We start from the raw sequence: 16,135 nt of genomic DNA on the forward strand, positions 1-16,135 counted from the left end.
AAAATTAACACCTTGCAATAAGAAAACAAATCCTTGGAAAATACAATTGGACAAATGCAAAAAGAAAATTCTCTCAAAACCTCAATTGGTCAAATGGAAAACTCTTTGAAAAATAGAACTGACCAACTGGAAAAGGAGTTGCAAAAGGTAAATGAAGAAAATTCATCTCTAAAAGTGAGAATGGAGTCTGTGGACACTAATGACTTCATGAGACAACAAGAATCTGTTAAACAAAACCAAAAAAATCGAAAAAATAGAAGATGTAAAATACCATATCAGCAAAACCACTGACCTCAAGAACAGAGCTAGAAGAGACAACTTAAGAACCACTGGGCTCCCTGAAAAGACTTTAGACAAAAAAAAAAGTCCTGGACTCAATATTACAGGATTTAGTGATGGAAAATTGTCCTGACATGAAACCAGAGGCAAAATAATTATTGAAAGAATACATCGATGCACTCCTGAAAGAGATCCCAAGATGAAAACACCAAGAAATATTGTGGCCAAATTCCAAAACTATCAGGTAAAAAGTTAATCCTGGAAGCATCCAGAAAGAAACAATTTAGATACCAAGAAGTCACAGTAAGGACTACACAGGACCTGGCTGCATCAACATTAAGGGATCAAAGGGCTTGGAATGCGATATTCTGAAAAGCAAGGAAGCTTGGAATACAGATAAGAATTCACTATACAGCAAAAGTGAGCCTTCTCTCCCAGGGGAAAAGATGGACATTTAATGAATTCAATAAAATAGGAGACTTCCAACTTTTCCCTGAGGAATAGACCAGAGCTTAATAGAAAATGTAGATGTCAAACAGGAGACTTGAGAGACACATGGAAAGGTTAAAAAAAAAAGGGTAAAGAAAAAACTGCTATCCGATAAGATAAAACTGGCTACATCCCTACCTGGGAGAAAGACTAATAACTTTGGAGAATGGTAACTCTATCAGAGAGAATATACTTAGCCAGAAGTGATGGACACTCCTGACTTTGCTGTGACTCAGAAAGAATGGTTTAAAAACTTCCTTAAAAAGGGGAACAGTAAAGAGATGGGACCATGGAGGAGATTGAATGGGTTAACTCTCATTACGATAAGAGGTACAAAGGACCTATTGCAATAGAGTGAAAGAAGGGAGGAGGTGAGAATCGCCTGAATCTCACTCATCAGATTTGGCTTCTTACCTTTCAAGTATTAAAAGGAGAAAAGGGGAGGGGGGCAAGAAAAGGGGAACTAACAGAAGGAAAGAAAGGAAGAAGGGGCAAAGGGAAAGGGGAAAGAAAGGGGAGGCACGTTGGATATAGGAGGGCAAACATACTGACTGTGGTGGTGGTATTCAGAAACAAAATAGTGGGGAATATGGATAAAGTGAAAAAAGGGAAAATACAAACAGAGAGAAGATAACATGGAGGGCAATAAAGAGTTAATAATTGTAACTTTGAAAGTGAATGGGATAAACGCTCCCTTAAAATGTAAGTGAATAGCAGAATGGATTAAAAATCCTACAATATGCTGCTTACAAGAAACTCATCTGAAGCAGAGAGATACATACAGAGTAAAAAAGTAAAAGGTTGGAACAAAATATATTTTGCTTCAGCTGAAGTGAAAAAAGCAGGGATAGCAATCCTTATCTCAGATGAAGCAGCTGCAGAAATAGATAGTATTAAAAGAGATAAAGGAGACTATATCCTCCTAAAAGGTACCATAAACAATAAAGTAATTTCAATACTAAATATGTATGCACCCAATGGGATAGCATCCAAATTCTTAGAAGTTGAACGAATTACAGGAAGACATAGACCTCAACCTCCTCTCAGATTTAGATAAATCTAAACATAAAGTAAAACAAGAAGGAAGTTAAGGAAGTAAATAGATTGTTAGAAAACCTAGATATGATAGACCTATGGAGGAAATTGAATGGGGATAGAAAGGAATATAATTTTTTTTCGCAGTACATGACAAACAAAAATTGACCATGTACTAGGACATAAAAACCTAATAATCAATTGTAGAAAGGCGGAAATCATGAATACATCTTTCTCAGATCATAATGCAAAAAAAAAAAAAATCACATGCAATATTGGTTCAGGGAGACAGAACCAAAACTTATTGGAAACTAAATAACCTTATTTAAAAGAATGAGTGGATCAAACAATAAATTATAGAAAGAATGAATGATTTCATCTTAGATAATGACAATAATGAAACAACATACCAAAACTTATGGGATACAGCCAAGGCAACTGTCAGATTATTATATTTTTAAATGTTTACATGAATAAATTAGAGAAAGAAGAAATCAAATAAAAATGCAACTAAAAAAATAAGAGAAAGAACAAATTAAAAACTCCAATTAGATATCAAATTAGAAATTCTAAAAAATTAAAGGAGAAATTATATAATTAAAAGCAAGAAAATTATTGAACTAATAAATAAAACCAAGAGTTGGTTTTATGAAAAAACCATATCATAAAAATGGTAAACCTCTGGTCAATTTGATTAAAAAAAAAAGAAAGAAGAAAACCAAACTGCTAGTATCATAAATGAAAAAGGTGAACTCACCACCAATGAGGAGGAAATTAAAAGTAATAATTTGGAAATATTTTGCCCATCTCTATGCCAATAAATTTGATAATCTAAGTGAAATGGAAAAATATTTACAAAAATATAAGTTGCCAGGTTAAATAAAGAGGAAATTGAATACCTAAATAGCCCTACCTCGGAAAAAGAAATTCAACAAGCCATTACTGAACTCCCTAAGAAAAAAATCTCCAGGGCCAGATGGGTTCCCAAGTGAATTCTATCAAACTTTTAAGGAACAATTAATATGAACTCTTTGTAAAAACAGGTGAAGATGGAACTCTAACTAATTTTTTCTAAGATACCAATATGATGCTGATACCTAAACCAGGAAGAATTAAAGCAGAAAAAGAAAATGATAGAATATAGAATATAGATGCAAAAATCTTAAATTAAATCTTAGCAAACTGATTACAAGTTATCATTAGGATAACACATTATGACCAAGTAGGATTCATCCCAGGAATGCAGGGTTGGTTCAATATTAGGAAAACTGTTGGTATAATTAGTTATATCAATAACAAACCTATCAGAAATCATATGATTGTATCAATAGATGCTGAAAAAACTTTTGACAAAATACAGCATCCATTCCTAAAAACACTAGAGAATATAGAAATAAATGGATTGTTCCTTAGAATAATAAGCAGTACCTATCTGAAACCATCAACAAGCATTATATGCAACAGGGATAGGCTAGAGACATTCCCAGTAAGATCAGGAGTGAAACAAGGATGCCCATTATCACCACTACTATCAAATATTGTATTAGAAATGTTAGCTTCAACAATAAGAGAAGAAAAAGAAATTGAAAGAATTAGAATTGGGAAGAGACAAAACTCTCACTCTTTGCAGATAACATGATGGTATACCTAGAGAATCCCAAAAACTCATCTAAAAAATTACTAGAAATAACTAGCAACTTCAGCAAAGTCACAGGATATAAAATAAACCCTCATAAATCCTCAACATTTCTATATATAACTAGCAAGATACAGAAGAAAGAGCTAGAAAAAGAAATCCCATTCAAAGTAACCTCTGTTGCCAAGGCAGACTCATAAACTTTTTGAAAACACATCTCACACAAGTAAAATCAGATTTAAATAACTTGGCAAATATCAACTGCTCATGGATAGGCTGAGCAAATATAAAAGTGACGATTCTACCAAAATTAAACTACTTGCTTAGTGCCCTACCAATCAAAATTCCAAAATATTACTTTAATGAATTAGAAAAAATTCTAAGTAAATTCATATGGAGAAATAAAAAGTCAAGAATTTCCAGGGATTCAACGAAAAAAAGTACAAAAGAAGGTGGCTTAGCCTTACCAGATCTAAAATTAAATTATAAAGTATCAGTCATCAAAACTGTCTGGTATTGGCTAAGAAACAGAGTGGTGGATCAGTGGAATAGACTATATGGAATAGCAGGAAATGATTTTAGTAATCTGTCACTTCATAAACCCATAGAGTCCAGCTATTGGGATAAAAACTCTCTCTTCAATAAAAACTGTTGGGAAAATTGGAAGTTAGTATGCCAGAAACTTGGACCAACACCTCACACCCTATACAAAGATAAGATCAAAATGGGTACAGTATTTAGACATAAAAAACAATATTATAAGAAAACTAGAAGATCAAAGAATAGTTTACCTGTCAGATCTATGGAAAGGGCAGCAGTTTATGACCAAGGAAGAGATAGAGAACATTATTAACAAATGAGATAATTTCTATTACATTAAATTAAAAAACTTTTGCACAGACAAAACCACTATAATCAAGATCAAAAGAAATGTAGTAAATTGGAAACAATTTTTACAACTAGTACTTCTGACAAAGGACTCATTTCTAAAATATACAGAGAACTGAGTCAAATTTGTAAAAAAAAAAAAAAAAAAAAAAAAAAACCAAGCCATTCCCCAATTGACAAATGGTCAAAGGACAGAAAAAGCAACTTACAGATGAGGAAATCAAAGCAATCCATAGTCCTATGAAAAATTGCTCTAAATCACTACTTATTAGAGAAATGCAAATTAAAGCATCACTTAAATACCACCTCACATCTCTCAGACTGGCCAATATGACCAGAAAGGACAATGATCAATGTTGGAAGGGATGTAGTTAATTTGGGACACTAATACTTTGTTGGTGGAGTTGTGACCTTATCCAACCTATCTGGAGAGCAATTTGGAATTACGCCCAAAGAGCAACAAGAATGGGCATATCCTTTGATCCAGCAATACCACTACTGGGTCTATACTCTGAAGAGATCATGAAAAAATGGGTAAAAACATCACATATACACATATATCTGTTTGTCTTGGCCAAGAACTGGAAACTGAGTTAATATCCATCAACTGGGGAAATGGCTTAATAAACTGTGGTATATGTATGTGATGGAACACTATTGTTCTATTAGAAACCAGGAGGGATGGGAATTCAGGGAAGCCTGGAAGGATTTGCATCAACTGATACAACGTGAGATGAGCAGAACCAGAAGAACACTGTACACCCTAATGGCAACATGGGGGTGATGATAAACCTTACTGAACTTGTACATTCCATCAGTACAACAATCAGGCACAATTTTGGGGTATCTACGATAAGAGAATACCATCTGTATCCAGAGAATTGTGGAGTTTAAATGAAGACTAAAGACTATTACTTTTAATTTAAAAAAAAATAAAAGTTATCTTATGTAATCTTGCTATCGCTTATACTTTTTTCCCCCTTAAGGATATGATTTCTCTTTCATCACATTCAACAGAGATGAATGTATACCATGGAAATAATGTAAAGACTAACAGATTGCTTTCTGAGGGGGTAGCAGGAAGGGAGACAGATTAGGGAAAAATTGTAAAATGGGAAAGAAAGGAAAGAAAGGAAAGAAAAGATGGACAGATGGACAAGAAAGAAAGGAAGGAAGGAAGGAAGGAAGGAAGGAAGGAAGGAAGGAAGGAAGGAAGAAAGAAAGAAAGAAAGAGAGAAAGAAAGAAAGAAAGAAAGAAAGAAAGAAAGAAAGAAAGAAAGAAAGAAAAAGAAAGAAAGAATAGCTGTCTGGGAAAGAGATTAAGAAATCTTAGTAGCATAAAAAGAAAAAATAAGTACAGAAACTAAATTTTAAGTATTTTTAACATAATAAAAGTATTCATCAAGATTAATCTAGATGTTAAAAATATAAATTTAATAAAATTGTTACCAAGGAAAATAATGAAATATAATACCTCCACTACATTCTACATAGAGAAAAGGAGTGGGTGAGAGAACAAGAAGGGGCTAAACATTAAACTAATAGGGAAATAATACTTAGTGCATCAGAAACCAGAATTAAAATTCAAGGTGTACTTACAAACATGATCAGATCTCCACACAGTTGCCAAAGTAATTTTCCTAAAGTGCAGGTGTGACAATGTCACTTCTCTACCAATCAATTCTGATGGCTCCCTAATGCCTCTAGCAACAATTGTATGCTTCTCAGTTTAGCTTCTAAAGAACATCACTAGTCCCAGAATACCTTTGTAGTCACATTACAAATTGCTCCCCTATCCATACTTTTTCAGTTTAGCCAAACTGACCTACAGCTATTTCTCACACACAAAGTTCCTTCTCATCTCATCAACGTTTCTCAGAATTCTCTTCTTCCCTCAAAAACTGCTCAAATGACACCATATACATGAAATCTTCCTGATCCCCATAGTATATTGCTTTCTTTCATTTCCCCAAAATTTACTTTGCATGTATATGTATGTGTATGTGTACATATAAATGTGTATATTTATGTATCTGAGCAGTTAGGAGGCGCAGTGGAGCACTGGCCTTTGAATGAAGCCTCAAGCAAGTGACACTTGCTGTGTGACCCTGGGCAAGTCATTTAACCCTGATTTGCCTCACATCCAAAGTCATCTCCAATCATCCTAATTCATATTTGGACACTGGACCTGGATGATTAAAGGAGAAAGTGAGGCTGGTGATTTAGCACAGTACCCTCTCACTCAAATCCAATTCATGTGCTTGTCTTGGCATCACCTCCGTGATATCATGGGCTTTGAGAATGAAGGACAAAAATCATCATTTATATATCCATATCTCATGTAAATTCTGTTTCTCAGTTATGTTTAATCCCCCTTGATGCCATCTGGGGTTTTCTTGGCAAAAATATTAGAACAGTTTGCCATTTCTTGTCCAACACATTGTATAGATAGAGAACTGAGGAAAACAGGATTAAATGACTCGACTAAGATCACACAGCTAGTACATGAGTGAGGATGAATCTGAACTCAGGGACTCTTTACTCCTGGACAAGCACCCTAGGCATTGTGCCACCTAGCTGCCCTAAATTCTCTCAAGGAAAGAATTGTTTCATTTGGTTTTTTTTTGCTTTTGTGCTTCCGGCACATAGTATTTGGCACACAGTAGATATTTAATAAATGCTTACTTACTTTTTGATTTTTTAAAGAAATAATGGCTTCCTATATTAGCAATTAAAATATTTTTAATATGAATTTCAAAGTTAAAACACAGAACCATCACATATTCTGCTCTTTAGCAGAAATAAAAAAATTACAAATTCTCTGAAAGATTTGCTGTTTCTTATTTTGTCTTAAAACTGATATATACCTATTATCAAAAACCAACACAATTTTTGCTTTAAGGCTTGGCCTTATGTTTACTCTAATTAAGAAAACAATGAACAATTCCAGAGTTATTAGGAAACAAATATAAATATCCATAGGTCAAAAAACCACAGGTTTTCTTTCTTTTTTTTAAAAGGTTTTTGCAAGGCAAATGGGTTTAAGTGGCTTGCTCAAGGCCACACAACTAGGTAATTATTAAGTGTCTGAGACTGGATTTGAACCCAGGTACTCCTGACTCCAAGGCCGGTGCTTTATCCACTACGCCACCTAGCTGCCCCTCACAGGTTTTCTTTCAAAAGGAAAGATGAATCAGTCTTATTCCTATGTACTAAATTGGTTGATATAAAAGACCATGTCTTACTTCCAGAAAGCAAAGCTAAGATGCTTGCTCTTATTTGTATATAGTTTTATAGCTTATTAAGGGAAATGCAAGAGTGGGAAAATTTACAAAGGGTTTTTTTTTTATTCTTTTCAACTTAGGGGCTATATACAGATTTCTGAACTGCCTAAGGACAAAATTTAAAAGTTACCCTAAAGAAAATTACAATCATAAAATTTAAATCGTCACTCTCAATCACACAAACCACTCTTAAGACTTCAAGCATCTATCTTCATTTGTCCCTTTTACTAAATATTATAAAGCTGAAATTGGATACTGTGCCTTGCCTTCCAGGGACTTAAAAAGTAAGTTGGCCAGCATGATTACAAAGATATTACCTGCTTCCTTTATATTTTCTAAAATCTTCCCATCTTCAACTTTGTCACTTCTTTAATTACAGATCTGATTATTCAAACTTTTAGTCATCATGTCTTGCTACTTCATTTTTATGAGGATCCCTTATATATTTATGAGGATCCCTTATATATATCCCTTATATATGAGGATCCCAATATATTCAAAGTCTCACAAAATAGCAAAGGGAAGAACAAAATAAGGTCGTCTTCCCACTTCATCTTTTGCTACAGCAATTTTATTAGAAATGAGCTTATAAGAAGGCCTTATATGTACAGTAAAGCTGTTATTACTTGGAAACCTACATAGCCAACTTTTCAGAGACCTAGAAAACCATGAGTTTAAGTCACAAACTGAAGTTTAAGTATTTTATAAAAAGATTTAGAAAAAATCTGAATGGGGAATGATAAGGCTTAATTTTATAGAGTATGCCTATATTATCTTCTGTGGTATAAGATATAGAATCAGTTAACTGCATTAGATTGAACAAGTTATTAGAAGACTCAAAAGTCAAAAATTTGAATCTTCTTAGATGCAGAGCTACAATAGAAAAAAATAGTAAATAAAACGAAGTTACTTACTGTAATAGCCATATAATACAGTGTCTTCAATTTGTTTACTAACATTGGTGTTAGCCCAGTCCTAATAAGAAACAAAATAGTAGAAATATTTGGTTAGACATTCATTTATATAGCAAAATTTAAAATTATACTTTTGAGGATAGTTAAGTAATTGTCCATAAACATTTACAAACCAGAACTGTTACATACATGGTGGGGGGGACAAGTCTAAAAGAAAAAAACCTCAATTGTTTTGAATTCCTTTCTATTCATTCATTATCCATATTCTTTTATACTGTTAACCTTTAAAAATGCAAATAATTTGAATATGCATTTTTTTCAGCTTGAGCACCCTAAAATCATACCAAAGCAGAAAAAGAAGCTTAGGCATATTCTTATGCAATCCCTTCAGTTTACAGGTAAAAAACAAGATAATATAGAAAGGCTAAGTCACCTGTCCAAAGTTAAACATTATGTCTCCCAGTTTCCAGTCCAGAGCCCTTTCTGCTCCAGAAAGCAACACTTCTCAAGAAAAACATAAGCTTAATATTTGACATAAGACTTCATTAATATCATAACAATCAATAAGCAGGCATTATAAATTTTGTATATCATTTAAATGCCTTTCTAATTCATTCAAAATTTGACCTCTAAAGAAAAAGAAACATTATAATCAAAAGGATTTGGGAAGGGTACTAGGAAACTTTCAAAAACAAAAACCTGTGCAGTCTTTTAAAATTCCCCAAACCAAGATATATTAATTTTTGAAAGGAAATCAGAAATTTTAGTTAATTTCAAATGTTATGACATTAATAATTGCTTCTAATAAAATTACCATATATATATATATATATATATATATGTATATACACACATGATCTGATCTTTAAAACAACTGTTTGAGGTATTCAAAACAAATACTGCTCTCACCATGTAAATGAAAACTAGGACTCAGAAATATTTTTTGCTAAAAATCATTTATTATGCTTGAAATAGAATACATCATTGCTTCCAAGTTTAGTATTGTTTTGACTGTTACCTTTCTCATTTACAAACTTTTAAAAAATGTTTTATATGGTTTTAAATAGTAGCATCAACAATTCAATGTTTTCTAAATGATTTGGGAAATCTTATTACCTAAAAAACCTTAAAAGGATAAGTAGTTTGAAAAATCTGTTATTCTCCTAAATCACGATATTAATTGATCCCTTATTAAAGTACTTCATATAAAGCAAGGGAGAAAATTGAGAAAATTTTATAGGTATCAACTCTTTTCTCCTTTACCAAGGTTAAGAATAGAACAAAAGTGTTTTTTTGGGTACATTTTAAACAATCACATCTTGGGATACACAATTTTAATTTTGTCAGAAACTGCTGTATTACTTATCCTTTTTCATTATTTCATTTCAAATGTTAAGATTAAATTTGAAAATAGGATTGGATTTGACCTCAGAAGACCAGAAAATAAGATATTCTTAAGTAACCAAAATGATTCAAAACTCTAGCATTGGTACCTAATATTTGGGATAGGAATCATTTGATGATAAAATGCAAAAAAAAAAATTTATATTAAATTTTATAAAGTAGATTTATTTTTGAACATTAACAGACTCAGAATGGCTTGTATTTGCCCTAAGGAACAGAAGATATCTTCATCCATCAGTGGCACCAACCAGGTGGGACTACTTGGCTCTGTCTCCTCTAACTCCTGTTGCCAAAAGCAAGGCAAACAGATGCTGTAATCTGATCAACTTTTCAAAGTGAGTCAGCTCGCATTCCAAAAACAATTTTTTGTGTGTGCTGCTGCACTCCCTCCTGAATCACAAACCCTACACCATTCTGCAGGAAAAAACACACAGAACCATTCATTCAAGGGTAACAAGTAGACAAATCCCCCCAGGACCTACTTCTTTCTTATCCAGGGTGTCCTTCTAGTCTTTTCCTCTTAATAAAGATGGGAATGAAGAGAATTTTTCCCACTGAGGAAAACAAAAGCCTCCATTTTTTTGTAATAGGTTTTAGATGTGGTTGTAGATTGGCAGTGATTCCTATGCTTCGCTGCCCACTTTCTCAGCTATATATTTCCTTTCTTTTCCTTGTCTTAAAGTCAAAATATGAAAGCTGTTTTTATTGTGGCTTTATTTACCAAATTCATTTGACTTTTAAATTTGGGGGCTAACTCCTAGGATTCAAAGCAAATTTGTTCAGCCTCACCACAATGTACTTTCATTTACCCAAATCTCATCACATAAACTGTTACTATTTTAAAAGTACAACTATGTATAACATACACAATATCACTCAAGCAAGATTAGATTATTTGGCATTTATACACAGCCTTTTCCTCCAAGGTGTTTGATGTACTTACTGTCAAAAGAGCTTAGCTCATGAAGTCTTTTTTTCTTAGATACCAAAGAATGTTAAGCCTTTGATATATTTAATAAACTACTAGTTCCCAAAGCAGTATCCAAATGAAGTCTGGAGTCAAGCAGAGATCTTCAGTGCCTAAAGAGTTATGTGAGAGGCTCAAGAATTGGCAGAGAAGAGAAAGAACAGAAAGCAAAAAAATAAGAGAGAGAATTCTGTAGAGAAAGGGACAAAGACTGCTGGTGAAAACAGTAGGGAATCAGGTAAGTTAAGGAAGTAGTAAATTCTAAAGTTCTTAAGATTACAATATGATTAGCAATGGGTTAAAAAAAATCAGAGGCAAAGTTGTACATGTTGGATTTTTTAAAGCACTGAATTCATTAACTACAAAAGTACTAAACTAGCTTTGACTTATCAAAACTTTACTAAGATGTTATTTTTTACAGAAATCATGAAAAAGGTTTGTAAATTTAGTTTCCTAATTTTTCCTAAGAGGTAGCAGAACAATGGATAGAGCTGGCCTTAGAGTCAAAAAGACCTAGAGTTTAAGCTTAGCCTCTGATGCATATTGACTGAGTGACCTCAGAAAAGTGACTTTCAGTGTTCTAGACAGCTATCTAAGACAAAATGTTGTAGAGAAAGGGCCTACATCGGTAAAGAAAGAGAATTTGCTTTTCTCTATCTTCTTATACTAATGAAATCATAAATCCAGCCTCTAATCTTCCTAATATTTAAAACTTATTAGTATCTATCCATTTTGCTCTAGTCATATATATTGCTTCCTAAATTTATTCTTTAGTTATATAGAAGATCTATTGTTTTAGTCAATTGCTTAGAGCAGGAAATAATAAATTCTTTAAAATGTCAAAGCACAAATGTAGGAAAGATATTAAAATGTAAACTGTACCAGCCACCACCTAAAGAAACAAAATTTCTCTTTGTCAATACCTCCACCATTTAAGGGAATATAGAAGCAACCAAAGAGAAAACTCAAGGGCCAAAAGAAGAGGAAAAGCAGTGATGACAACCTCAAACTCTGCTAGACTATCAGCAAATATCTTGATACACTATACTCTGGCCCTTATGGAAAAGGGTTACCAGGATCTGTATCATCACATACAAAATTAAGTCTCATAAAGCAAGCTCACGTTCCCCTTTTAGAATATTTTAAAACAGAATCATTATCAAAGAACACCTTCATGGTCTACTTATATATCCAACCTATATGAAAGGGGCTGGTCGACATAAAAAAATTTATTACTTCCTGTTTTTTTCTTCTGTCAAATCTAAAATTTCTTTTGTTTATTTAAAGGCAAAGCTGAAAAGAATTTGAGAGATGGGGAAAAACATTCCTCTTAGAACAAGGCAATAGGATGGAAAAAATTGGATTTTACTATGGATTTTAAACTCTAGCTTTACTTCTGTAAGACTCTGGGCATGACAATCTCTCAAGGTCAGTCTTCTCATTTGAAAAAATTAAGGGAGAGAACAAAATCTAAAGATATTCTCAATTCTGTATCTTGAAGCAAGAAAAATGGATCTGTGATCTTACTGATTTTGACATTTCATCTAATATATCTCATAACTCATCAATGCCCATCCCATGTGATTCTTGTCCTCCCCTATATTTGCCAGAGGAAGAAGATACTGGGGACCTTTTTCTCTTTATCCTGACATCATGGAGCATTCGGTTCTACTGTATCTCATCAGAATATAACTAGCACATTGTACTTTCCTATCATACATTTCCCAGTGACATCTTTCACTCAGCTTCTTCAGGAAAATTACTTATTAATTCCTTATAGAATATATAGCAAGGCCTGCTGACATTCATCATGTAGCTCCCTATGATGGCATCTAAATATAAAAAAATAGATACTTAATTCATTAAGCATTTATTTAGTAAGCAAACTGGCTGGTGTAAAAGGATTAGCTTTATAAATTCAGAATAAAAAATATCTGTCAGATCATAAACTCTAAAAAAGACATAGGCCAGGGCTCAACAACTGTGGATATAGGAGCTATTCTAGGACTTTAGAATTTGAATGATACTATATGACTTGTACAGAAAGAAAAACAAGAGTAGAATAGGAAATATCTTTGTGCTTTTGCAGTCTGGAAAAAAAAGCTAAACTGGAATTTATGAGGATCTAAAGGAAGGACTTTAAAGCATTCTCTGGAAAGACTCAAATGGAACTGTGACTATTTGGCAATAAAATTATAGACAAGCTCCAACACCCCAAATTCCCGTCCAGGAAAGAAATGAGCCTGAGCTGAAAGGCTGGTACATACTTACGGCAGTTGAAAAATCTAAGGAGACCCTAGTCATATATCCATGCCAAATGACACTGTGGACTTCTTTTCAAGATATAATGATCATAAATTATGAAACACTCAAGCAAAAAGTATAAAGTATACTGTCTACTTTCCTGTCATACATTTCCTTACTGACATGTTTTACTCATCTTCTGCAAAGTTCCTTATGGAATAATAGATAGCAAGAGGCCTGCTGACCAAAAATATTAGGCATCATGTGCTAAGTAGCATGGCAAACCTGGTAGTCAGACACATTTGGAGTCACGATATAATTAATCCTGTAAGACTACTACTAGGAGCCAAAATGGTGGAGAGAATCTAGTAAGTTCCCTGAGCCTTTCCCAGTTTCCCTCTGAAACAACTTTAAATGAAGACTCTGGAGCAACAGAATCCACAAAAAGAAGGAGTGAAACAACTTTTCGGCTCACATATCAATATCTTAGAGGGACTTCAGGAAAAGATCTGCCTCACTTGGGAAAAAGAAGAGCACAGACCAATGCAGGCAAAGAGTGGGGATGTCAGCAAGAGACTCTTAGCTGCAGATCAGTACAGTGATCAGTTCTCAGCTCAGCAGACCAGTGGTATAGCAAGTCAACAGTAAGGGCCCCAGTCCCAATGTTGAAGGAATACTACAAGCCCCCAAATGTTAGCCCAATAGGCAGAACTGGGAGAGATTACCCTAACACGGGGAGCAAGTTGCCAGAACCTGAGGTCCCAGTGTGGAAAGTCAGTGACCAGACCCCTAGCATAAGAAGTTTGAGACTATTCCCCCTGCACCCTAGGAGTAGAGTTTATAAAAAGAGCACTAAACAAAGAAAGGTACTATGATGACAGAGAAAATCAGAAGAGGAAAGCAGTGTCAGTGGCAAAATGCCTACAACATGTAAAGCCTCTAAGGGGATTACAAATTGGCCTAAAGTCCAAAAAGTCCTTGTAGAGGAGTTTGAAAAAAATATTAAAAATCAAGTAAAACAGACAGAAGAAATATTGAGAAAAGAATTATTTAGGAGAATTATGAAAAAAAAATCAACAGCTTGGAAAAGGAAACACAAAAACTGACTTGAAGAAAACAATTTCTCAAAAAATAGAACTGGCCAAATAGGGAGAAAAAAATCCACTGAAGAAAACAATACCATTAAAAGGAGAATTGGCCAAATGCAAAAGAAGATACAAAAGCTAACTGAAGAAAATAAATCTTTAAAAATTAAAATGGGGGGGTGCCAAGACGGCATCAGGAAAAGAGCCTCTCCTAGGTGATCTCTCCAAAATGTTTCAAAAAATCTTAAAATTATGACTCTTAAGTAAATTTCTGAAAGACAGAACCCACAGAAAGATCCACTTGAGGCAATCCTCCAGCGCAAGATAACCTGGAAAATTGTAGGGAAAACAATTGTTCCACGGGGTTAGAAGGGCAGCCACACCAGAGTAAAGAAACTTCAGCCTCCTGGGAACGGCCCTGGGGCACCTGGGAGCCATGGCTCCTGGCAGCAGAAGCAGTTTCCTGACCTGCACCCAAGGGTGCACCAAGTACAACTTGGACAATCAGCAGGGAGACCTCTGATACAGCAAGTGCAAAGCCCAGACCCTAAGCATGGTCACAGCACTCAGCATGCCCAGATCCAGGAACGGGAAGCAGGCCCATGGGAGCCGGTAAGCAGGAGCCTCTAGGCCAGCTGAGCCCTGAGTACTCAGTCCACCCAAGGTAAGGGAGTGGAGGGAGACTTCTGAGGTCTGTCCTCTGTCCCTGGAACAGGACTCTGGGGCTCTGACCATATTCACATTCTGATTGCAATCTAGGCCTCCCATAGAGCAGGGGACCCCCCCCACCCAGTCCTGTGGCAGAGGGGTGTGTTTGTGGTCATTCACAGACCAGGGGAGCCTCACACACTGAGGTCCTTGTAGAGGTGTCCCAATAATACTCAAAAGCACAGGAAGCACCCCAAAACCAGGCACAGGCTGGGGAAATGAGTAAACAGAAAAAAAAGGAACCTGACCATTGACAAATACTTTGTCTATAATTCCAAGGAGGATCAAAATATTCAATCTGAAGATGAGGAAGAACAAACTTCTGCATCTAGACTCCAAGAAATATAGATGTTGGGCTCAGGCTATGATAGAGCTCAAAAAAGATTTTGAAAATGAAGTAAGGGAGACAGAAGAAAAATTGGGGAAAAAAAGAATGAGAGATGCAGGAAAAACATGAAAATGAAGTTGGCAGCTTAGTCAAAGAGATCCAAAATAATGTTGAAGAAAATAACATGTTAAAAACCAGCTTAGGTCAAATGGATAAAACAGTTCAAAAAGTTATTGAGGAGAAAAATGTTTTAAATAGCAGAATTGGCCCAATGGAAACGGAGGTAAGAAAGCTCTCTGAGGAAAACAAATCCTCAGAAGTATAATGGAGCTAAAGGAAGCTGATGAATTTAAAAAAAATCAGGACATAATAGATCAACACCACAAGAATGAAAAATTAGAAGAAAATGTGAAATATCTCATTGAAAAAAACAACTGATCTGAAAAACAGATTCAGGAAAGATAATTTTAAAATTATTGAGATACCTGAAATGTCATGATCAGGAAAAGAGCCTTGACCTCACTTTTAAAGAATTCCTACAGGAAAATTGCCCTGATATCCTAGAAGCAGAGGGCAAAATAGAAATTGAGAGAACCCACCAATCTCCCCCAAAAAGAGATCCCCCCAAAAAAACAACCCCAGGAATATTATATCCAAGTTCCAGAACTCCCAAGTCAAAGAGAAAATATTACAAGCAGCCAGAAGGACACAATTCAAATATCAAGGAGCTGCAGTCAGGATCACACAGGACTTCGCAGCAACTACATTAAAGGCTTGTAGGGCTTGGAATATAATATTCCGGAAGGCAAAACGGTTTGGAATGCAACTGAGAATCAACTACCCAGCAAAACTGAACATCCTCTTCCAGGGAAAA

General features: G+C 34.6%; 1 protein-coding gene across 2 annotated transcripts in view; it reads right to left on the bottom strand.

Moving 5' to 3' along the window:
* The window catches only part of LMBRD1 (LMBR1 domain containing 1), a 201,901-nt gene that overhangs the window by 165,796 nt on the left and 19,970 nt on the right, over positions 1-16,135 (bottom strand). For both annotated transcript variants that reach the window (XM_074237297.1, XM_074237298.1), the window contains exon 3: positions 8,526-8,586. In XM_074237297.1, the coding sequence (XP_074093398.1) occupies positions 8,526-8,586 (61 nt within the window). The remainder of the gene's footprint in view (positions 1-8,525; positions 8,587-16,135) is intronic.

The sequence above is a fragment of the Macrotis lagotis genome, chromosome 5 (assembly GCF_037893015.1).
Source record: "Macrotis lagotis isolate mMagLag1 chromosome 5, bilby.v1.9.chrom.fasta, whole genome shotgun sequence".
Classification (NCBI taxonomy): domain Eukaryota; kingdom Metazoa; phylum Chordata; class Mammalia; order Peramelemorphia; family Peramelidae; genus Macrotis; species Macrotis lagotis.